The following is a 24108-nucleotide window of genomic DNA, read 5'->3' as shown; positions in this document are numbered from 1 at the left end:
GTTTTCTGCTCTGTGTTTTGGTTCCTTTGCGCCCGGATAAACTCCTCCTCAGCTGTGACTGCAGCCACAGAAACTGTGTTTGATGATGAGTTTCATCCATGTTTAAACATGCTAAGCTCCTTAAGCAGCCAGGTCTCCAGCGGTGCCAGTTTAGCGTGCGGTAGAACCTTAGCCTTGTTGATTATTCAGCTGCCATATTATACCTATGGCAGATATAGCACCATTTGGAACCTCTCGCTGTATAGCTCCGAGATGAGGTCCCACATTCTCGGGTGTCTATAGGAGGCGACACCAGCGAATAATTTCCACTATGCATGATTCTTACCCTTTTCCGCACATCGTATCCAAAAAGTAAAGGCCCCCCCCCCTGCTCGCAGATGTTTACATTTTAGTGGTGGGTTGAAACAAGCATTTAAATCGCTTATTTAGTCAGCATGTGGCCAGTCAACCCCCGTCCGCATGCGCAGTACTGCTCCCGTAAGATTGCATTGGGAAAACATGCCGCAGACTGACTAAAAAAGCGATTTAAACGCTTAGATTTTCTTGAGCGCTAAAATTTAAAACATCTGAGAGCAGGGGGGCCGACCTTTACTTTTTGGATACGATTTGCGGAAAAGCGTAAGAATCATGCATAGTGGAATATATTCGCCGGTGTCGCCTCCTACAGGCACCCGAGAATGTGGAACCTCATCTTGGAGCTATACAGAGGGAGACGTTCCGATTTGGAGCTAGGGGCAGATACAGCTTTAGCTTGCACTTATTGGTCAGCTGCCATATAACACCCAGGGAAGATACGGCAGGTTGGCAGCTGACGAATCAGAGCAAGATGATCACCCTCTTGGGCCTTTTATCACTCCTCCCAAGTAACCCAGGGCAAATAAAGGTTAAATGCGATAAAAGCCAGCTCATCAGTGTTAATTACCCAGCTTAATTATTATATTATAATGAAAGCGGCAGAGGAAACAGTTGCCTGTTTCCTCTGCCGCTTGCCTTTCATTATAATATAATAATTATTTTCAACAGTAAAACATCGCTCTCAGAGTGAAAATGCAATGTGACAATTTCTTCCATTTCTTGTTATTCTGCAAAAACCTTGCGTCTCAAAATAGGAATTTACGGGAACTGGTAGATTTTGGCTATTGATGCAATTTTCTCTGTTTTGTCTTGATTCCAAGGCCAAGAGTTATGTTATGTCTCAAACATATCTGGTTTGCAGATATTTAGTAACGCAATTGACATTAATTATGCTGTCTAATAATTATATCTTTATAATACAGTTATGATAAGAGAGATTGATGTCTCAAATTCCAGCTGATGACCAAGGTTCTAATCTTAGAAAATCTATGGTTGAAAATGTATTGGTTGAAGCCAGCTTCAACCAATACAATATCAAAGGCACAGAAAAATATGGAATTAAAATGCTGAGCACTTTAAATGCTGGAGATTGGTTCCTCATTCACTGAATCTGACCTTTCACTTGAATTGTTACTTCAGGAAGTTGGGGGGCCTCTTGTGCATTTCTCAATAGGGCTACGGCCTCTGTTGATTGCTGATGTTGGCTCTGTTCACATGGAGGAGTGCATCAGGCCGACAGAGTGGTGGTACAGAAAGTGCCTGAAGTGGAGTGTCACTACTCCCTATTACAGTGGTTCTCAACCTGGGGGTCGCGACCCCCAGGGGGGTCGCCAAATAATTTGGGGGGGTCGCCAGATTTTTTGGTGAATTTGAAAAAAAAAAAAAAGTTTTTTTTTTTTTTTTTTACAAAATATTTTTTTATGTTATCATTAATTCATGTTTTATCAGTTAATTTACTCAATTTACCCACTTTTTGCAAAAATGTTTTGATAATAAACAATTATCAAATAACCTATTATAATTAAATAACCTTCGCGCGCGCGAACGGGACCGCGCGCGTGCACGCGGGGGTCGCGGGAAATAATATCATTATTTTGGGGGTCGCGGCCTGAAAAGGTTGAGAACCCCTGCCCTATTATGACGGTAACCGGAACGCTCGCCCCAAAACACACTCGCCCCCATTTTTTCCGCAGACCGCTCGCCCCCAGCCGTTATTATTCTTGTATTTGTTTTACTGAGGTTAAAGGTTTCATGACATGCTGGTTTACAAAACATTACAAGTCTTTATCATGGTCCTTCTAACGTGTATTACAAGGTTTTAACTGAAAAATCAACTCCAGTGAGCCATGGCAGGTTTTTTTCTCTGTGTTCTGAAGACTTCTCAGCTGCAATGAAACCTATTTGCCTGCGGGTGTCGCTGTTGAGGGATTTTGCCTGTAAATCATCGCCTCTGCTCCGCCCCCCCCCCCCCCCCCAAAGGAGAAGGATAGGGGAGGGGAGGTGCGGGTAGGAGACGGGGCGGGATTAATGGACTGTGAAATCAAAGTCCACGTGCAAATCACAGCACTTTTCTGAGCCTAATTATTCAGAAAACCCCAGACCACAGAAAATCCACTGAATGTTAAAAGTTCCTATTTTTGGGTCTAATTGAGGTCAGAAAACCAAAACCAAAAACGAAAAATAGAAATTTGTCATGAAACTTTTAAGGTTAGGAATAAGTTTAGGTTTAGGCATAGTTTTACTGAGGTTAGGTTTAGGAATGAGGTTAGGTTTAGGCATAGTTTTACTGAGGTTACTTTTAGGAATACCTGGTGGCGACTGTTCCGAGGTTGCCGGAGTTGACCCGGGGAGAGCGTGTTTTGGGGCGAGCGTTCTTGTATTCATTATGACCACACTCAGACATCACAGGCTTTAAACGTATGCCTTGGTCGAGCAAAAAAACACAGAGGGAACTTTGGAGAACGGAGCACTCCAGTCAACTCAACTTCAATAAAGTGCTATTTTACAGACAAGGACAACCGTGTGTTAGTAGAGGGTGGTGCAGCTGCCTTTTTATAGCACTCTCCCTATTCAAACAATCATGACCTCGAGTAACCAATGCTCTTGACCTTTTTGTTCTGTCAACCAAGTACGTTGAATTCATTGCTGGTGCTCAAATATTTGTCCCTTGGTCATTTTCACTTAAGGCTAAGCCAATTTCAGAATGTTTAAATTAGACTGTATATATATACACACAGTGGCAGTATATGTACAGTATATATATACACACACACACACACACACACACACACACACACACACACACACACACACACACACACACACACACACACACACACACACACACACACACACACAGTATAACTCCATGCAGTTATAACTAGCAAAGTCCCGATGGGCTCAGTTTCAAGCAGCTTTCGTCATCAACAGTACGCTTAAATCACCAGCAACCCGACGCTCTGTTACTGACTTTGAGCTTTGGTATTATGTAATGCTTGATGCCAAGACACAGGACGTTAAAGAGAATGACAGATGCTGTCTGTCATGACAAGCTGTTTGTCTAACAGTGGGAAAATAATGCCTGCTTGGCTCTCCTCCTGGCAAGAGCTGATTACTGTTTTACCCGCCTAGTCTTTTTATAGGCTGTGTGTGTGTGTGTGTGTGTGTGTGTGTGTGTGTGTGTGTGTGTGTGTGTGTGTGTGTGTGTGTGTGTGTGTGTGTGTGTGTGTGTGTGTGTGTGTGTGTGTGTGTGTGTGTGTGTGTGTGTGTGTGTGTGTGTGTGTGTGTGTGTGTGTGTGTGTGTTCGCAAGCGCACATGTGCGCGTGTACTCATGGCACTTAAATGTGTGTTTTGTATTAGCTTGGGTGTGTATGCGTGTCTGCTATAAGCTCTGTCTGCCCTTGCTCTGTATAATTATTTCACAATGGTAATGAGCAGCATGGAAAGAAAGCACATGTCAGAATGTGGTTATCGGCTCTGACTGTACATGGGGGGGTAGGCCATGTTTCTTTAGAAGGTGCTCCTGTATGACAAGGCTTTGCTGGCTTTAAATGACCTTAGGTAGAACCTCAATAATACACCCACCATACAGTCTGCCCTGGGAGAAGAAACAACATGCACTATTATTTCTCTCTGGTAATTAGGTGAATATCTGAAGAATTAATCATGAATTAATCTCTAATTATATACTGATTTCCTGAAGAAGACTATTAAGCCTTCACTTGACAAACTACATTTCTGCGAGCAAACACGTTGCTTTTTAGACACATTCATAAGAGACGGTTACTCCTAAGTCCTAAGAAGTGAGCTTTTGGCTGGAGGCACACACCAGTTTTGTAGTTGGAGCTGAGAGACAGGCTATGACTGCCTCAAAAGCCACTGTCCAATTACCATTGAGCGTATGGCGTAGCCCAGAAGTGGAGCTGCTTATTGTCCAACAGTATAAGATTTCGGTAGCACTGGGCAGCTAGCCTGGAAACCAGACGAATCTGCCATTGCAACAAAAAATGTGTTGGCTGTGTGTGCAACACAAAAATTGTTGCACTGATTTGATCTGGCGTCCCTCGTTGTGATTGGATTTCCCTGCCCCTGGAGTTGTGTGGCACCAATCAGGGCCCAGTATGCAAATGTGGGGCAGGGTTTATCACCAGAGGCATTTTTTGAATTCGCCCCTTGGAAATGCAGCCTCCACACAGAGATTCCAGACTAATATCTACGCGCAGTGATATTAGTCTGGCCATGCCAGGCTACTGGGCAGCGGCAGCCCCCGAGTGTGTGTGTATTCATGAATGAAAGCCTCTCTCCCCTCCAGTTCCTCTCTAAGGTCTTTAAATGTTTTGAAAGTTACCATCCCTCCCTGGGTTGAATAAGGGTTAAAAAGTTGTCATCAACTACACAGGTTCTCTCTGCAGAGTGACTTTTGGAGTGAGTGTTGCGTAATAACACTGCTGTGTTGTTGCCATGATAAGTGAGTGAAAGTTGAGATTGTGGCAATAGATTCTTAGCTCAGTGTGTGTATGCAACTACAGTATGCATGAAATCTATCTGCATGCATACTATGTCTGTGCAACAATAGTCTTCATATGACATTTTAAATAGTTTTTGCTTTGTGTGTACAGTATGTTGTATGCAACTTATTTTTTTTTTCTTGATGTGACAAGTTCATTCCGTTTCAGCATGAAATAAATAGCAAATACTTGAGGTCAATACATCTCCTTCTGACGTCGGGAAAAAACTTCTGTTTCGACTTTCGAGAGGGTTTTCCAAACTAGTTTGGGTAGACCGGACATCTGGGGGTGCAGAAGCATCAGAAGTTCTGAATGACGTCAAAATGTAGTTATTGTCATCTCTCTTTACTGAAAAAAGTTTGGACGTCGGAAAGGAGCATGTATTGCTCTTTAGATGACAGTGACACTGTCATTGACTTTGCTCTGTGTGTAAATGTACATGCTATTCTCTCACGTCTCACCCATTCCAGCCCTTCCTTGGACTGTAGTGTCTGCATGCAACATGTTACATGATTGACATGAGGGAGGGGAAAGTGTCAATGCACAGCTTGTGTGTGTCAACTACAAAGTCACAATAAGTATTTGACCCTGTGACCTGTATCTTTGATATCTTGAAAAATAATTTCACTATATCATGGGTGGCAAGTGGATAAATTGCTAACCTTTTTGTGATAACAGGGTTTGCGTAAAAACATTGGTGATTCGTTTTTAGATAGGGCTTTATGAAGCAGCATCACAGATTTCACAAGAGCCATGGCTTTGTTTGCAGCTTTTGTGGTTTTTGCATGCCAGCATCCCCCCATTGTACTGTGTGTTGATGCGTTAGTGGTGGTGATTAGAAGCAGGGCCACCCTAACAATGGCCCTGGGGAGTTAATGAATGCAATAGATTGGTCACAGGAGAGGTGGTTGGGAATGTGACCTATTTGGTGAAGATCTTTCATGCCCTCCAACTAGTGTGGCCCTGTTGAAATACAGTGCATCCAATAAACGCATACATGGTGCACACACACACACACACACACACACACACACACACACACACACACACACACACACACACACACACACACACACACACACACACACACACACACACACACACACACACACACACACACACACACACACACACACACACACACACATTCATGTGTAGACATCGGGGCAAATTTACATGCACAGACCAACACAAAGGCAGACAAGCTGCTGAGTAGCCTTTCATCATCAGACAATAAAGAGAATAAAGCTGTTACTGTGTAGAGTTTGGATGGGGTCCAATGATATGGTAGATTAATCAGTGAAGTAGAGGGACAGTGCATTGGTTCAACACTGCTGAGAGATGAGATGTGTGTGCACATAGACATGATCTTGTGCTCATGTCAATGTCTATGTCTTGTGTATGTATGTTTACTGTGTTTTGGAGTTTTTTATTATTATCTGCTGTAACATAAATTGCCCAGTTTGGGACACAATAAACTTGAACTTGAACTTGAGCAGGATTTCTTCTCTTTCCCCCTTATATTTTTTAGAGGGCTACACATTCTGGAAATGCCCATTCATTCACACAATCACACATGGTGTGTGAGTCAATGTATTCCACCATGTATTGGTATTTATTAATCCCCTTAATGTCATTAAGATGCTTTGTATGACAGAATGTATGTGGAAGATTAAGATTTTTCTCTGTGCCTTCCAGTTGTCTATTATTCATTCATCCAAGTGTTATATATTACAAAAAATTACTTGTACAAGAGCGTTTTCCATGCCATATTTCTCTACCTTTGTCCTGGTCGCATATTGCGTGTTTCAGCACCTTTTCCCTGTTCTGTTCCAGACACTCGTCTGCAGAGATCAGGCGGCACTTTGGCGGGACCTCATTACATGGCTCACAACAAGTTCAACAACACAGCCGAACCAACTCCAACGCCTCTGCCTCAATGTGCTTTAATGTGGTGAGTTTCAGTGGTGTAAAGTACCTCTACTGTATTTATGTACAATTTTGTGGTATTTTCTACTTTACTGGAGTATTTCTTGTACTTTTACTTGCACTCCACTACATCTCAAAGGCAAGTATTGTACTTTTACTTAACTACAATTATTTGAAAACTTTAGTTACTAGTTACTTTGTAGATTTTAATTATTATTAAAAAACATTAACTTAACTACTTCAGCCCCATACACATTTTGGTCAATTGAAAATAGCCGATCTACAAGCTCACGAATCGATGCGACGCATTGTGAGCTTGTAGATCTGCTATTTTCAAAAGATTTTTATACATTTTATACTTTTGAAAACTAAACTTGTGAAATGGTACATTCTGCGTAATGAGTACTTTCTACTTTTTGTAACATTTTGATACCAATACCTTTGTACTTTTACTCAAGTAGACTTTGAATTCCGCACTATTCCGTATTTCTACATTGCAGAATTGATACTTTTACTTAAGTAGAAACTTTTTACACCACTGGTGAGTGTCTTGCTGGTAGGACATTCTGAAGTTTGGATATTATTTTGTGTTTGCCAGCAGGTATTGCATATTAGCTGAGAGGCCATACCTTTTGTCCTTCAGCTGCCCTAAAATACTAGGATTGTAAGCATTTTGCTTTGAATCTAATAATGGGTTGCCCCAAGCTAAGGTACCACCAAACTGAAAGGTGCTTTGTGGTTTCTCATTCAGGAAAGATAGCAATGCTATTTTGACAATCAGAAAATTCATATCATTTTTATTTCTTTCATAAACTAGAGTCATATTGACGTGGCTGTGGTCTGCCGGCCGGCTGGCTGGCCCTTCCAGTAGCCAATTTTAATATAGGATGAAGTACCTTGGTATGCCTGAAACATTGCTACATAACTTACTTCACCTAATAACAGATCTATAGTTGTAGGTGAGAAGTTGGGCATACTGGGATCAAGAAGTGGGTACATACTGACTCCATCCAGTATGTCAGTACTAAATAGGATGACAGTTTACTTTCTCAAAGAGAGCTGGTTATGTACATTGTGGAAATGCTTAGCCAGAGTGTCTTAGGAAGGTGTTTGGAAGGCAGAGTCAGATGCGTTAGTTGTAGAAAAAGGTGATTATCTATAATGCGTTAATTTGAAAGAACAAACACAAAACATGAAAACGAGCTAAGTAGCTTAAACTTATCATGAGCTGCCTGCACACAACTGCAAGCTGATGCTCAAACCATACAAGTCAAGGCCCATCGGTGACACACATCTACACACTGATGTCCTACTTAAGACACAGAGAATCAGATAAGCAACTTTATTGTCACCACTGGTTTACAGGGGTAAAGAAGTGGGTGAAATTCATTTTTGCGTAGGCTACATCATTTTTTTGTTTTCCAGAAAGGGAGAAGGAAGAAAAAAAGAGGGGATGGGGGGAGGAAAAGCATTAAAAACATAAAATAAGCATGTCAAAGAGAACATAAACAAGTAACTAGATATCTATACACATAGCATAAGTCCATTAAATACAGCTGGGGTTCCCAAACTTTTTCAGCTGAGACCCAAAATATAACTTTAGTGTCTCCAGGGAACCCAAATGTACTTTATTAATTAACCACTTAAGCCCTGTTTAATAGTGAAAAAAGCCGCTCTACAAGCTCATAATGGTGTGACGTGTTGTGAGCTTGTAGATCTGGTATTTTTTACAACAATGATTTTATTTAATGTTTTATTGATGACATTTCTTAGATTTTTGTTTTATTAATTTCTTTCCTTATTTATAATCTTTTGAAAATCTTTTGAAATTATATAGATTTTTTATAAATGTAGGTAAAAAGGGGATATTTACTCGTGACCTATCAAAATGGCACTGCGACCCAAGAATGGGTCCTGACCCAATGTTTGGGAAACACTGACATACAGTATTTACATGAGGTTAAGCATAAGGTGCAAAAGTTTTTCAGATCCACATAGAGGCAGGTATTCGTGTGCATGATTAGACATAAGGTGCAAAAAAAACAAAAAAACACATGAAGCAGAAACTTTACAGAAAACCTGGGACTACAGTTATACACAGAGACTATTCACGCCATAGATATATTTCTGTAGATACCTCATTGGCCGCTGCTGTTCATTGGAATGATGCGTCATCGTGGCCACCATATTTTGTGGGGAGAGCCAGGTCTCCTAATGCAGTGGTTCTCAACCTTTTCAGGCCGTGACCCCCCAAAATAATCATATTTGAACTGGGGACCCCCCACCCTGACAAGCACTTGGAATGTAGGAGTTGAGGCATTCAATTTAGTTTGACTCGGTTCCACAGATAAATATTGTAAAAATAGCCGATCTACAACCTTGTGAGCTTGTAGATCAGCTATTTTCAATTGTTTTGCCTCTGTCTTATATTATTTGACAATTTGGCCAATGTTTGACCATTTGTTACAGTATAGTTTGTTGATTACTTTTGATGCAAAATGTCTTTTTTCATTTCAATTATTTTCTTTCTTTTTTTTTTAGGTATTAAAAAGGTCTTAAAAGTCCTTAAATTGTCACTTCACTGTCATCTGGGGACCCCCCCAAAATCAGGGGGTTCCCGATCCACAGGTTGAGAACCACTGTCCTAATGCATGTATGTATGCTCCATGCATGTCTCTTGAAGCAGGAGGTCTTTCCACTATTGAAATAATAACTCGCTGAATTCTCAACCAATTTTCGTTTGGTATCAAGCATATATTTATGTTATAATATAGGATATGTGGTTAACATAGTAATGATTATATAAAACAGAAACACATTTTTGTCTCAGGTTCTTCTGGCCCCACTGGCCAATGAGTTGTCTACCTATTTATGATTCACACCTAGACTGATTCAGCCTGTACTATATAACAGAAGGGATTCATTTATTTAAAATGGCTGTCTATAAAAAACATCAAGGGTGATAATAACCATTCTCCTCTACAATTACTTTAAAATGTATAAAAACAAAGTCAATGAATATCCCTAGATACAAGAAACCCCTTCACTTGGTTTGTCCCAATTATGTCAGCCATGACACCACCAATCCTATTTGCTGGTGCAGTGTTCCCCAAACATTTGTCCTGCATGGTAAGTATAAACAAAAGAACACAAATGATTCATGTTTAAACCCGTAACCAACGTACCAATAAAAATAACTGAACTTAAACCTTGTGGTTGCTTTCAAACATCAAATGGTTGTTAAACTGTAACGTACAACAGAGCCAAAATACACATGTACAGAATATTTGGTTGACAAAACAATTATGTTTGTTGAAGCATCTGTTCAAACCATGTTAGGAACAAAATTGTGAGACTACCCGCTTTGTCACATACAGTATGTGCATACCTTCAGCTAAGTTACTCTATTGGCCTACCTGTATAGGGCAGCAACTAATGACTATTCTCTTAACCAATTAAAACCAGGAAAAAATCTGTGTAATTTCAGATTTGTGCCTTGGCTTTAAAAAAAAATGCAGATATACAAGCTCACAGTGTATATATTTGCTCAAATGTGATATATTTGCACACTCACCCTTTGCACACTCTCTAAAACTTAGTATTAAATGAACACTTGAGTATTTTACTGTGTTATTTGTCTTGAATGTCACACATTAGCACAGAGGCCATGTAGTGTACAGTGGCTTTTCTGGCACAGGTACTCCGAGTCCCAAACTTTTGATCTGCTGGGATAACACTGGTCTTCGAGCTATAAGAACCAGTATGGATCCGATTTTAAAGGTGTTTAAGTGGAGTGCAATGCAAACTGTGGGCTGTTCAGAGAATGTGCTGTGGTCGCAATCTGTGTAGAAGTATTGTCTACTTTACAGAGGCTGTAGATAATTATGCAATCTGCATCTAGGTCCTCCCTCATTGTGTGTGTGTGAGAGACATAAAAGCGCACCAGTTTAATGGCAAGTCCAGTCCTGTACACTAGTGGTGAAGGCCTCCAAAGTTCAATGCGGGCAAAATTGCCAAGGAATGTCATGTCTCTAATAAAGCCAGCTCCGAAAGGATCTGGCACTAAATTTATACTTCCACTGACTCAGAAAGAAATGGATAGAAACACACTCATTTTAGTGTGGTTTTCAATGCCCCATTGTTCCTTATGTTGACAGGCGTTTGGAAAGCAGAGAAACCTCTAATAAACATCTAATGGGCCTTTAATGCCGTGTGAGATTAGTTGTTTTCCTGCCCCTGTGACTGTGTATTCATTCAGCCTGGATTCTGGCTCACAGAATGAGTCCTGGCATGTCTCTATACCTCTCACTCTAGGTTTGTGTTTTTACATTCGCTCTGTCTCCAAGAAGTCTCTTTGTATCACAGGCAGACCTTTTGATTTTGTCCCAGTGATTCCTGTATTAATCATCAGATGTGGGTTGAGAAGATTGAGGGAGGATATGTTGTCCTATCCGTCTCTCTCTCCATCCTTGTTGCCTGCGGCACGGACGATTAAATCTCTAACCTGCCTGGGAAATGGGTCAGTGCCTCGGCCACTGATGAGTGCTGCATGGGGCCCTATTTTATTTACCTTGCAGCTTACATGGGCAAATCTTGAATATGTCTGGATTCAGGCTGCTGGAGAGGAGTTTTAATGCTCTAATCTTCACGATACTATTTTCCCATGGTACATCATCATTCAGCTGAGGCATCTGACACAGCTGGAGCAGAGGTACAGTATTTGTTTTAGTTGCAGTTTCGGATCACTGTCCAGATTATGATAATTCCCTGTGCTATTTTTGGAACTAAAATGACTGCAGAGCGATCAGTGACATTTGCTGTAGGTCTAATGTAGAAATTGATGGATTAGAGTAAAAGCTCTGTGTGTATGTGTGTGTGTGCGTGTGTCTGCATTTGCGTGTCTGTAGTTTTTGTTCCTGTTATTCGAAACACCAGTTAAAGGAGGAAGGTTGTGATGATGTCACTTCCTCATGTGTTCTTGTGGTTTCAACGTCTCAACTCAAACCGGCAAGAAACTTTGCCTGAACACTTTGAACTGATCTCAAAACATTGTACAGGGTTAAGTAATCAAGCTCAGCTCCACCCTTCTCTTTGGTTGGACAGGGTCACTTTTTGACATATTACTTACACTAATCCACTTCTTTTCAGATCAGCGACAGCATTCAGGTTTGAGGAATGAAGGCCTGTTTGGAAAGGGTTTTGCCCGATGTCGTGTTTGAGTTTTAGCAATAAGCATCAACCGCTTGTAGGCACACTGAAGGTTCCCGTATCCGGAGTGCGCCATTTTATACTTCCTTTTTACTGTACCCTTTTCAGTATTCAGCAGGGTAAGTCCGAGTTTGCGTTCGACCACACCTGTCTTTTATTGATAATTTAGAAGAAGTTACATCTAATTTTTATGTCATTATTCAGGAGTCAGGACAAATAATGTTACTTGCGAGTGGATGTTGTCTGTGATAGCCTCTACATTACACTATTCTTTATTCATGGACTATCTGATGTTTCTATGTTGTTCTGGTGGGTGAATCTTTTTTATGTATGTTGTTCTGGTGATCTACAGTATATAGGTTTAAAAGAACTTCTAGTAATGATTGACATAACTGTAAATGCTCTTGGCGGTAATTTGTGAGAAAAAATGAAACTGAAACCTTTTTTTATTTAAAGAGAATTTGTCATCGTAAACTTGTTGTTCCTGTTGGTGATTAAATTGCAAAAGGATCACCTTTTACAATGACAAAATAGGGCAGACAATCTTGCTGGTCAGGAGCAAATTTCTAGCTACACATAGCTTGCCACCATAGCACAGCATGCTGCGGTCCGAGGCATGCATAGATTTGCATTCATTTGTCCCTGTTGGCCTCCACACTACGCTATGCACCAGAAAGAGGCCATTATGAAAGTTTGGCTTATTATGACTGTCCAAAGTTTCAAGGACTAAAATGAGAGAAGTTTGCATAAGGGAGAAACTTGACATGCATGAGCACTTTGTGCTCCTCCACACAGGGCTTGGTGGTATAGGTCTGCTTGCTGTACTGTCTGTGTTGACTCTGTTATCCGTTTGGCTGCCTTTATTTTTTTTCCCTTCTCTATTTTTCTTTTTTGCATCACATACGCTTGTGTTTCAATTTCCTTTTCTCTGCCAAGGAGAGAAAAAACATCCCTCGGGCTAGAATGATGTGCAAAAACATGTCCGTAAACAAAAGGAATTTAACTGTGTGTGCTTGACTCATCCAGCCACAGCATAGTTCAGCAGCCTACCAAAATGTCTGTATTACCTGTATTCTCTGGGGTTAAAGGAACTTTTACCAGTTTGCGGGTAAAGTGACTTTTCTATCACTCCTGCTGTCGGGCACAGTGCACACATATTTGTCTCTCACCCACTCGTTTGCACGCTACCTTGCTGCCACACAAATTCTTTGTACGTGAGACAGCTGGCACAGTGTGCCACATTCACAGAAGAACCTGCTGATGCAGGATGTGCCCTCTAGTACCATCCCAGCGTGTTTACAGAGAGTCTTTAAAAGAAAAATAGAGCGTCAAATAAGTATTGTTTATTTTGTAAGGTCATACTTGGTCATACTATTTAAAAAAAAAGTTAAAAGAAAGTCCGTCTGTACGGTATATAAAGTTATATCCGGCTTGCCACAACAAGTAGACATTTACCATATTGGAGACCTGCTCAGGTTGTAGCCACCTTTCGTTCATACAAAAACCAACACCTGTTTGATGAAGGTTCCGCTTTCATGTCACAACCTCAAACAGTGTACAGTGACATCAAACGCTACGATTCGCATCTGTTATTGTTATTATTCCAGAGTGCTCTCTAATGACAGAAGAAGCCTGTTTATTTGGCTTCATTCTTCCCTAGAGCCTTGGGTGAGGCTGCAAGGTGGGCAGGCAGGCTGGCCCATTGTTGTCACAGGATGGATGTGACAATACAGCCTGATTCAGGGGGTTATGTGAGGGTTTCGTGTGGTACTGCATCCTTTCATCAATCTGATGTGTGTGTGCACTTGTTTATTATCACCAGTGGTGTAAAGTAACTAAGTACATTTACTCAAGTACTGTACTTAAGTACACTTTTGAGGAATTTTCTCTTAACCCTGTATATCCAATTTTCAGTACTTTTACTTCTACTCTACTACTCAGAGACAAATATTGATCTACAAGCTCAGAATGCGTCGCATCGCATAATGATTACTTTCTACTGTTGGTACTTTAAGTACATTTTCATACCAGTACTTTTACTCAAGTAAAATTCCGCACTTTTACGTGTAAAAGAGTATTTCTATATTGCAGTATTTATATTTTTACTTAAGTAAAACATTTGAGTACTTTTTCCACCACTGATTATCACCAACATAGATCGAAATATGGGCCCACAGTAAGACTAAAAAAGAGCTCTAGTGCGGGCTAGTTTGTTCCAGTTTCTATTTATACAGTCTGTACCTGGGCCTCTCGTTCCTGGATAGGTATGAGGTTTTGGAGAGTATTCCTGACGCCACTTGCCCTGCTCCTCCTCCTCTTTGCCTGCTCTTTTCTTTTCACCTCCACACTCCTCCCTGATATTATTTGGGTGTGACTTAGGGCTACACAAAGTCTTTAAGCGCCATACAGCCCTTCAAGGGTGATTAATCTCTTAGTTTTTTCATTATGTTTCTCACTTTCTCTTTCTTTCTCTTCAAACAAAGCCCAACAGGGTCGCTTCATTGCACATCTGTCTACATATTTCTGTAATCGTCCGCCAGAAAATGCATATTGGATAGAAAGGAAGGGAAGAATCTCTTTATAACACGTTCCGAGCCTTAAGGTATTTTAGTATGGCTGTATTGTCCTTAAATTGCAAAAGCAACTTTTTATACCATATTCACCCCCCATGCTGAGATTAATTACTGAAACTTTTCACCTACTTTCTGTGATCTCTCTCCCCATCCCCACTCTCTCTTCTGACACCGCTCTCTCTCTCTCTCCCTCCCCCCATCCCCACTCTTCCTCCATCCCCCATTCCTCCATCTTTTTCTCCCTCTTTCTCGCTCGTTCCATCCCTTACTTTATCTTCCTCTTCCTCCTCTTTCATTCTCTCTCTACCCCCATCCCTCCCACTCTCTCTCTCTCTCCCCCTCCATCCTCAGCCTCAGTCGTATGAAGCGGTGGAGCCACTGGACCTGGAGGACTTCCTGATGTCCCAGCTGAGGAGCGGAGACGCTGCCCTGATGCAGGAGCTGGGCGACTTCCCTGACGATGACCTGCTGGTGGACTTGGTGGAGAAGGAGTGTCGCACCGCGAGACACTCTGTCCCCGAGGACGGGTAGGTCACACAGGCCACGTGCACATGCACCACCAGTTAACTGTCATCATTTGATACCAAACCCCACAGCCCTGAGTTGTATGCTGGGAAAAGTAGCGTTGTTTTGACTGCGTGGCAGTGTTGTGGGACTGTGTATGAAGGTGACAGCAATATGTTGTGTCTTAGACTTGGAGTAGCTGGAAGCAGTTTCTGTGTAGGATTTAGTTATGTTCTTGTGGAAAATCAATCGCCCTGACCGCAGAATAAAAATCAGGAGATGTTTTTGCAGGATGAAGCTTTGGACCGGGAGCCCTGTAAGCCACAGTGTGCAGGCTTTTATTTTTGTTTTGCAGTTTTTAGCATGTTCTAGTCTTGTTTTGTTTTTTGGATCTACTATTTTTGTAGATTTTTCATTTGTTGTGCCGATCCCCCCCCATGTACAGTCCCTGTCACTGCCAACCCCTATTGTTGGTCTTGGGGAGGGTGTAGGCAGCTTCTGCTTCTTCGATATACATGGGGTCGCCAGCCACTCCTTTTCACCTGTGAGTAATTTCATCGGGAGGACGTAATGCGCGTGGAGGAATCGGACTCTCTCTTTTCCCGGTGTTTCGACCAGGTGGCCGTGGTTTTGAGGTTAGGTTTAGGCATAGTTCCTGTGAGGTTAAGGTTAGGCATAGTTTTTTTGTGAGGTTAGGCATATAACCACGCCCACCTGGGCGAAACACCAAAGAAAGAGGGAGTCCCGTGGAGGAACACGCTATCCCTCCCAGTTCCGCTGCCTGTTGAACACAGGATGGATGTGACAACGCTGCACTAGTGACTCCTCAACCTGTAGGGAGTCACTAGTGCAGCGACAGACATCACCCTCCCCTGTCGGCTTGCCACCCACACAAACACACCCAATTAAACACACCAGTCTGGACAGTGGTGTGAAGGAACTTTACCCCTGCATTACTCGGACGCCCCACTATGTCATATTTTTATAGATACAGAATATCATTTATTTTGAAAATGCTGCTGAAAAACCACATCTCTTTTATTTCTCTGGTACTTCCACCCATAATCCCGTCTCCTACTTGCGTAGTCGACAGCCGGTGCATGGTTATATGCCAACGCGCGACCCCAACGGCACCTTCCCGTGACCCCACTTTGGGTCTTGACCCATAGTTTGAGAACCGCTGATCTAGATATCTCATAGATCTAGTGTAGATCAGCTATTTTTGGCAAACAGTCAGATTTGGTGTAGAGGGAAAAAAGGAGGGGGCCAAGTATAGAGCCCTGGGGGACCCCTGTCAACGAAGCAAACAGAGTGGGGTGTAAGTGGTTAAGATATGATGTGATGATCATGGCTTGTGAGAACTATTCAGACTACAGTATGTGTGCTATCGGAGCTGATGTGGGAATTTCATTTATCTCACACCTTGACCATGGCAGTGTAGATAAAGATAGGACAAGCATGTGGTGTTGTAAATATAAGGTGTGTGTGTGTGTGTGTGTGTGTGTGTGTGTGTGTGTGTGTGTGTGTGTGTGTGTGTGTGTGTGTGTGTGTGTGTGTGTGTGTGTGTGTGTGTGTGTGTGTGTGTGTGTGTGTGTGTGAGAGTCTGCATGTTCACATGATCAGTGAGAAATATCTTCTTTATCCCGCTCATTCTCACTGCTTCCTTGACAGGGTGGAGTTGGACCCACATGTGAGAGACTGTGTCCAGAGTTACACCCAGCCATGGCTAGTGGTCTCCAGAAGGTAAATAGCCTTCAAACAACACCCACAAACACCCAACAATTACAATAGAACCCCAATGACCATGGCTCATCTCGCGAGTGGCAACGTTTGTTGTTCCAAAACCCGGAAATGAACATTTTCCTGGTTCTCTCTCTATCAAAGTCTATGGGGTTTTTGAATGGGTTTTTATGGTTTGTGGACGGTTGCTAACAAGTGGCTAAATGAAACTACAGACGTCAAGGACCGGATACATCATCTCGCCCAACACACAAACATTCCTGTTTGACCATGGTGTAGTTTCTTCATTGTATAACGTTAGCTTTTGACTTCTGGTGATTTATTTATTATAAAACATGTAAATCTTTTAAAGAGAACAAAGAGTGAAGTGTCATGAACTTTGATTCGCCACAGAGCTTAATTTAGTAAATATAAAAAAATACCAATGCAAAAATGTTGTCATCCTTGGAGCACTCTATTGCAGAGTGCAGTTTCTAATGCACAAAGGAGTTTAGTAATTAATACAATGATGAAGGAAACCTGGTTGGTGATTGTAGTAGGTCATATCTTTCATTTGAGATGCTCTAAATTGTTTCCAATTACCAAGATGAAGGCTTCATTAGTTTCCTAACTATCACGTGTTAGCAACCACACTTGTTCAAATGGATCGTCTTGGTGTGTGGTCTGACAAAGCATGAGCGGAGCATCTATTAGAGATTGTTTGGCTTGGAATGCTCTTTGCATAAACAGCCCTGAGATAAAGTCCAGACTACTGCAGGTAGCTGTAGAACAGGAAACGCATCAGAGGTCTGAGAGGACCTGATAAAGGTGTAAACATTGGGATCGCCTTTCTCACTTATCACATAGTACACACGCACACACACGCACACGCATACACACAGCTGTGAGGCTGCTCTTTGTATTGTACGGGTAGAGAATTCAAATATGTTATCTAGTATCAGTAGTAGTGACCACGTTTGCTGTGTCTGGTGTGTTTGTGTGTGTGTGTGTGTGCGTGTGTTTGTGCGTGCCTGCGTGTGTAAAGGTGCCAGGGAGATGGCTGGAGTGCATATTCAGAGAGGTCAGGCCTACACAAGCTCCTTCAGAAACAGACGTTTGAGACGGACATTGAGCCAGACAAACAAGAGACCCCGGTAAGAAACATGAACACGAGGTCAATCGTATAACACTAGGCACACATCATTTAGACTTTACCTTATGAAGCTTATATGATGAATGGGTGAGTACAAATTGTCATATAAATTGTGTTTAACTGAATGAAAGCCCTACAACGCACTCTTATTTACCTTATCTCTTAAAACAACTCTTAAACCCTATACACTTCATTGACCGAGACCCCCCAGGGGAGGTATCCTTGGCCCCCTCCTTTTTTCCCCCGCTACAAAATAATAGGGTTCCGTCTCACACATCAAGTAGCATTCTCATCATTCTTAGAAAGCCAGAGCTGGTGTCCAGTATAACGTGTGGCATGCACATACTGTATCAGATGTAAGGTTCCTATTATGGAGGAGAAGAAACAAAAGAAAATATGATACCAGGAACCTCTGACGTGTAACCCAGGACGGGTATCGACAGAGGAAAAAATGAAACCGTGATGCCAGGTGTGTGGCATTTCATTGGATATAGCTTCAGAATTAGTTATACGTCACACATAGTGTGTCCTTTTTTTCCTTTCCTTGTTGTACTTCTGTGTCTCACTGGTGTAAAGGTCTAGATTGGACAAGTGAAGCCCTTTAAGTCAGTAGTGTATGGCAGTCCATACTGATTACAGCTGGGGTGACAGTGGGAGAGTGAGGGGGCGAGGTGCATAGAAGACATTGAAAGTGGGGTGGGCAGTGGGGTTTCGGGGGACTTTTAACAGTGAACACAGCAATGTTTTGTCATTCCTGTCACTCTCTCATGCTGGCACTGTTTACTCAGCCTGCCTTGCACACAAATAAGCCTTCATTTAGCCCTCTACCACCATCTTAAAGGTGGGATTGGGAGATGGGATTTTTATTCTTTTTAAATAAGATTTAAATAGCTCTATATTCCCCAATTGTAGTCATTTTGTTCAGTAACAGGGGTCTCCCCATCTCTCCAGAGGTTACCAATTTCATTCATCAGGAGAGAGAAATCTTACAAGATAAACAACATTGATTGATTAAACAAATAAATGAGCAGACAGAATTGGAACTGGTACACAAGCTGATAAATGATCTTTGCGGGGTTCTCACCTGAACATTATTTTCTGTTTACTAAAGAGCTGGATAGACCCCTGTCAATGAACAAACACTCCATAGCAATGATTAATATTGGACTATAGACCTTTTTTTTTTCTTCTTTATACCGAAAATATCACTTACAAGCACCTTTAACTCTTCCTTTCCAGACAAACGCCAAGAACGGCATTGTTTCTTCCTTTTTGCTGCAATATGATGAATGTGATGATTCTATTCTATTCGGTTCTACAGTTCTGCAGAATAGCATTTGCTCTACAGTATGTCCCACCCAGTCTCTTAGGCCTCCGGTGTCATTACAGATTTCCTGTCGCGGTCTTTCACTGATATAATTTCTAGCCAAATTCCCATCCTCTCTCCCAACCCTCTCTCCAGCCCCTTTTGTCTAATCCTGAGCAAAATCCCTGGCCCCAGTACCAGACGGTCCCAGCCAGCCCAGGCAGTCCCAGCTCGCCAAACCACCCCAGCCTTCACAATCCAGTCCCAGCACTGTCCTTGCCAAGTCTGGTTAATTAAGCACCAAACTTAAGGCCCTTGTTGCAGCCACAGACATCCCGTGATCTGCAGCACTGGTTCTCAATGTCGGATCCATCGACCACTAGGGGTCCAAATGGACCTTTACAGGAAACAAATGGGACCTCTAGGGAAAAGAATGACTGTAGTTACAGCATGATGGAAAGACATCACAGTCAAAGCAACACCATCAGTAAAGGTGGCAAACAATATATATATATACGTATAATATATACTCTAAATAAGATATATTAGAAATATTTATCATACAAATATACAACACTATGCACCCTCAGCCGTGCTAGCATTGAGCAAGACAAAGTAAAGGTACCAGAGAACGCACAGATGCATGTCTAACAGTGTCCATACCATACTGAACTGCTTGGTTCCGAACAATTAGTCTGCTGAGTGAGATGAGCGACCTCGTTAAACATCTGCATAGCTAGCGGTACAAAGGACTTAAGTCTAATTTGCGGTGTGGATTGGGTCCATTTGGACCGCCGGTGGTCCCTGGACCAGGTGTTGAGAACCAGTGATTTACAGGCCAATCTGAGAGAGTGACAGAGGTGATGGGGGTGGGGGTTGGGGGCAACTCTATTGTCACATAATGTCTTTTATGGGTCTTCCTTTACACTCCACTGGGGTTTGTTTTGGCTGTAGCCTGGAGACCATCATGTGTTGGTGGCTTGGTGCCCTTGCAGCTTCCTTTCCCAGAGTGAACAGTGAAGCCTCACTGGGGTGGAGGCGCGTGGTCTCTCCTGGGGTGGGCTGAGGGTGGGGGTGAATGGGGGGGCAGCTCTCGGGGAGAGGCTGATGGATGACGGGAGTAAGCGAGACAAAGGTGTGAATAATGATGAGATAGTTCAGTGCAGTGGTGGAAAAAGTCCGGAATTCTAAATTTATTTGAGTAAAAGTACAACAGTATTGGCATCAAAATGTACTTAAAGTACCAAAAGTAAAAGTACTCATTATGCAAAATGTCCCATTTCACAAGTTTTTAAAAAATCGAGTAGATCGGCTATTTTAAAATGGCCAAAATGGATATAGGGCTGAAGTGCTTAATGTAGTATGTTTTGTAATAATTATCAAATTCTATAAAGTAACTAAAGTTTTAAAATAATTGCACTGGAGTAAAAGTACAATATTTGCCTCTGAGATGTAGTAGAGTAGAAGTCAAAGTACTGAAAACTGGAAATACTCCATCCAGTAAAGTAAAAATGCCTCAAATGTGTACTTAAGTACAGCACTTGAGTAAATGTACTTAGTTTCTTTACACCACTAGTTCAGTGTGTGAGAGTAGTTATGTTACGTATGCCTTACCCCGTGGATGAGCGTGAGAGTGATTCTATATGGCTTTCATTTATGATCTCTGTACTGTAGATCTTGACAAATATTCAGATACTCCTTGTAGTCTGTCTTCACTTTTATATTACCCATAGGATAGAAAGGATATAATTTATTTGGTTTGCTCCTAATCCTCAAACTTTAAAATAAGAAGTGCACACTGTTACACATCTGGAGCAATATTTCGCATTAAACTATTCATAATAGTTGGCCCCTCATTCATACAGTTTATGGCCTGTATGAATAATATAATATTCATGTTCTGTGTGAATGTATTCATGACACAAACAACACTTGCATGGCAAAACACTCCCATTTTTTACTATTTTGAAAAACATTTTAAACTAGTTCAAATAGCCGATCTACAAGCTCACAACGTGTCGATGTAGATCGTCTATTTTCACTATTTTAATAGTGAAAAATGTTTTAAAAAATGGCTAAAACGTTTAGGCATACAGGCCAAACCCCACCGCTGCAACTAGTCGCAACTCCTTGCAACAAAACAGTTTTAAGGCCATGTCACACCAATGCAACTCCTTCAAACTGCCATTGGGGATAATGGTTGCAAGTAGTTACATGTTGCAATGAGTTGCATTGGTGCGGACTGGCCTTTAAGGGTTAAGGTAAGATAGTGTATTAATATACTAATGCAGCATGCTATCCACTGACTCCACTTTCATCCAACCTCTCTAGATAATGCTTCCCGTGGCATTATTTCTGTCCTCTGTATAACCTCCCACTCTGTCTCTCTCCTCTCTCTGCTTTACCTTCCATCTCTCTCATTTCCCATTCACATGCATCAACTTATTTTCCTCTTCTTTTCTCTCACCCTCTCTGTGCCCCAGGTGAAATCTCCGTCCCTGGTGGTGTTGAGTGACGAAAGCGGCCGCACGCTGACCTCCTCGGACTTTGACCTGCGGTGTTTGACCCCCGACCCCAGAGTGGAGGGGCTGTTGCGTTTCAGTAGCCACGAAGAGCTGGATCGCTTCAACCAAGAGGCCCGGCAGGGCCACAGGCACCCCGAGCTGTTTGCTCTCTACCCGCCAGCTGATGAGGTGAGACCAGGGGTTCCCATGCTTTTTCAGGGCGAGACCCAAGAAAGAAATTTGGTGTCTCCCCGAGAAAAAAACATTGAAAAAAACATTATGAGCCCTATTTGTGTAAAAATGTAAAAATAGCTGTTTTTTTTTGTTTAAGTTCTATAAACCTTTTGAAAACAATTTGACTTGAAAGTTTCAGATTTTTGTTTATTTTTTATTTTTTGAAAATCTTTTGAAAAAAGGTTGGGAAATGTATATAGTAGGAAAGGTTAAAAAAAAAGGGATACTTACTCGCGACCCATACAAATGGGTCAGGGAGTCTGGGACCCTATGTTTGGGAAACAATGGGTGAGATAAGAGGTGAGATTAGCAGGACTGAATGCATTGTGAGCTTGTATATCGTCCATTTCCGCCGCAGTACGCCGTCGTACAACAGACTATAAATTAGGCCATTGGTTCTCAAAGTTGAGTCCGGGGACCCCCAGGGGTTCTTGGAGGGGTGCCAGGGGGTCGCCAGCAAAATGTGTTAATACAGCGTCACGGGGGGGGGCACGGTGGCACAGTCGGTAGCGCTGTCGCCTCACAGCTAGAAGGTCCTGGGTTCAATTCCCGCCGGGGACACTGTGGGCGCTGGGGGCGTGTTCTCTCCTCCGCGTCATCAGTGCCCACACCCAAGGTGGGGTTGGTGAAAGGGCCTTTCTGTGTGGAGTTTGCATGTTCTCCCCGTGTCTCCTGGGGTAGTTAATACCCTCACAAAAACATGCAGTAATCCTGGTCACTATACTGCCTCCCCCTGGTCAGTCAGGGCGCCTGATGGAGGGGAAAGGAACTGGTTGGAATAACGTGTTCCTTCCACGCGCTACGTCTAACCAGGGAACCTCCCCCCTGTCGGGTGATAAGAAGCGGCCTGCTTGCTCCTCATGCATTGAAGGAGGCATGAGCTTCAGCTTGGGCTCTCCCTAGGCTGGCAGAGGGAGAGTAGCGCCCAGGATTACATAGGCAATTGGCACTGGGTGAAAAAATATGGGTTACAAAATCGTGGGATAAAAATTATAAAAAAAAAAAAAAAAAAAAAAAAAAAAAATACAGCGTCACAAACATTTCAACCACTTTAACCATATTTTATACTTTGGCTATTCAAAAATAGCAGATCTACAAGCTCATAGCACAGCACCGAGTGCCGCGCTACGAGCTTGTAGATCTTTTTGAAAAATCTTGTTTTTTTTTGCAAATCTTTGAATATGTATATTTTTGATCAACTAAAATTTTTGCTTCTGGGGGTCCCTGGAACAAAAATATTTTGAGATGGGAGTCCGCGGCCAAATACATGTCAATTTAGAGGTCCTTCACATGAAGAAGTTTGAGAACCACTGAATCAGTCAATACACACAATCATACATATTGTACATAGAAGAAAAGCTACATGCGGATACAGCACAGACATTACATTACACGTGAATGTGGATTATGTCACAAGATGGTACTGTATATTTTCTAATTGTGAAAGTGTTCTTGTTCTGTGCACAGGACGACGCAGTGGACATCCGCCCCGTCCCTGAACGCCCGAAGGAACATATGGGCGACCGCATCCTTGTCCGCTGTCAGGCTATCAAGTATGTCAATATGAGGAGTGGACGGGGGCAATAACCGTATAAATTATACAGCCGCCGTCTGATCTCACAACTTATGACGGGGGGAATCAACAGAGAGTTGCATTATAGAGGCATGATCAACATGCGCACTACTGACTTCTTTTCATGAGAATGTGACCTTTTACCCAGCACTTAGCACACAGTGCATTCTTGTTGTACGCTACAACTAACCATGACTTTAGACTTAGAGTAAAACGCTGCCGCTGGCATGAAGCAAATCTGAAGGATAGAGCCCGGGTGGGAGGGTTGGAGGAGTGTGGCTTGATGGGACATCTTTCTCTCTGCAGCGCTTGTTGTTCTTCTCTAGACCATCACTTTCTGTGGGCAAAGGCTGCCTCTGTTCCTGTACTGTGTGTATGTGCGCATGCATGTGTGTGTATATCAAGTATCCCTTTTACTTCCCTTCCTTGTTCCCCTCTCCCTCGTTCTTGCCGTCTGCCTTACACACGCACACACATTTACAGCTGTTGCTTATTGGTTCGTGATGATTGACCACCAAGTGAGTGAGTCTGTGTCACCTCAT

At 42.3% G+C, this 24108-nt stretch overlaps 1 protein-coding gene across 4 annotated transcripts in view; it reads left to right on the top strand.

Moving 5' to 3' along the window:
• The window catches only part of dock8 (dedicator of cytokinesis 8), a 78565-nt gene that overhangs the window by 5222 nt on the left and 49235 nt on the right, over window positions 1-24108 (top strand). For 2 of the 4 annotated variants that reach the window (XM_084056007.1, XM_084056006.1), the window contains exons 2-7: window positions 6700-6817; window positions 14925-15100; window positions 16749-16820; window positions 17842-17950; window positions 21739-21948; window positions 23461-23546. In XM_084056007.1, the coding sequence (XP_083912133.1) occupies window positions 6700-6817; window positions 14925-15100; window positions 16749-16820; window positions 17842-17950; window positions 21739-21948; window positions 23461-23546 (771 nt within the window). Of the gene's footprint in view, window positions 1-6699; window positions 6818-11820; window positions 12120-12197; window positions 12310-14924; window positions 15101-16748; window positions 16821-17841; window positions 17951-21738; window positions 21949-23460; window positions 23547-24108 lie in introns of those variants that run through there. The other 2 variants (XM_084056008.1, XM_084056009.1) reach the window with 2 other exon arrangements.

Source organism: Gymnoscopelus microlampas, assembly GCF_963454915.1.
Source record: "Gymnoscopelus microlampas genome assembly, chromosome: 4".
In the NCBI taxonomy this organism is placed as follows: Eukaryota; Metazoa; Chordata; class Actinopteri; order Myctophiformes; family Myctophidae; genus Gymnoscopelus; species Gymnoscopelus microlampas.
This window is presented reverse-complemented; position numbering and strand designations above follow the sequence as displayed.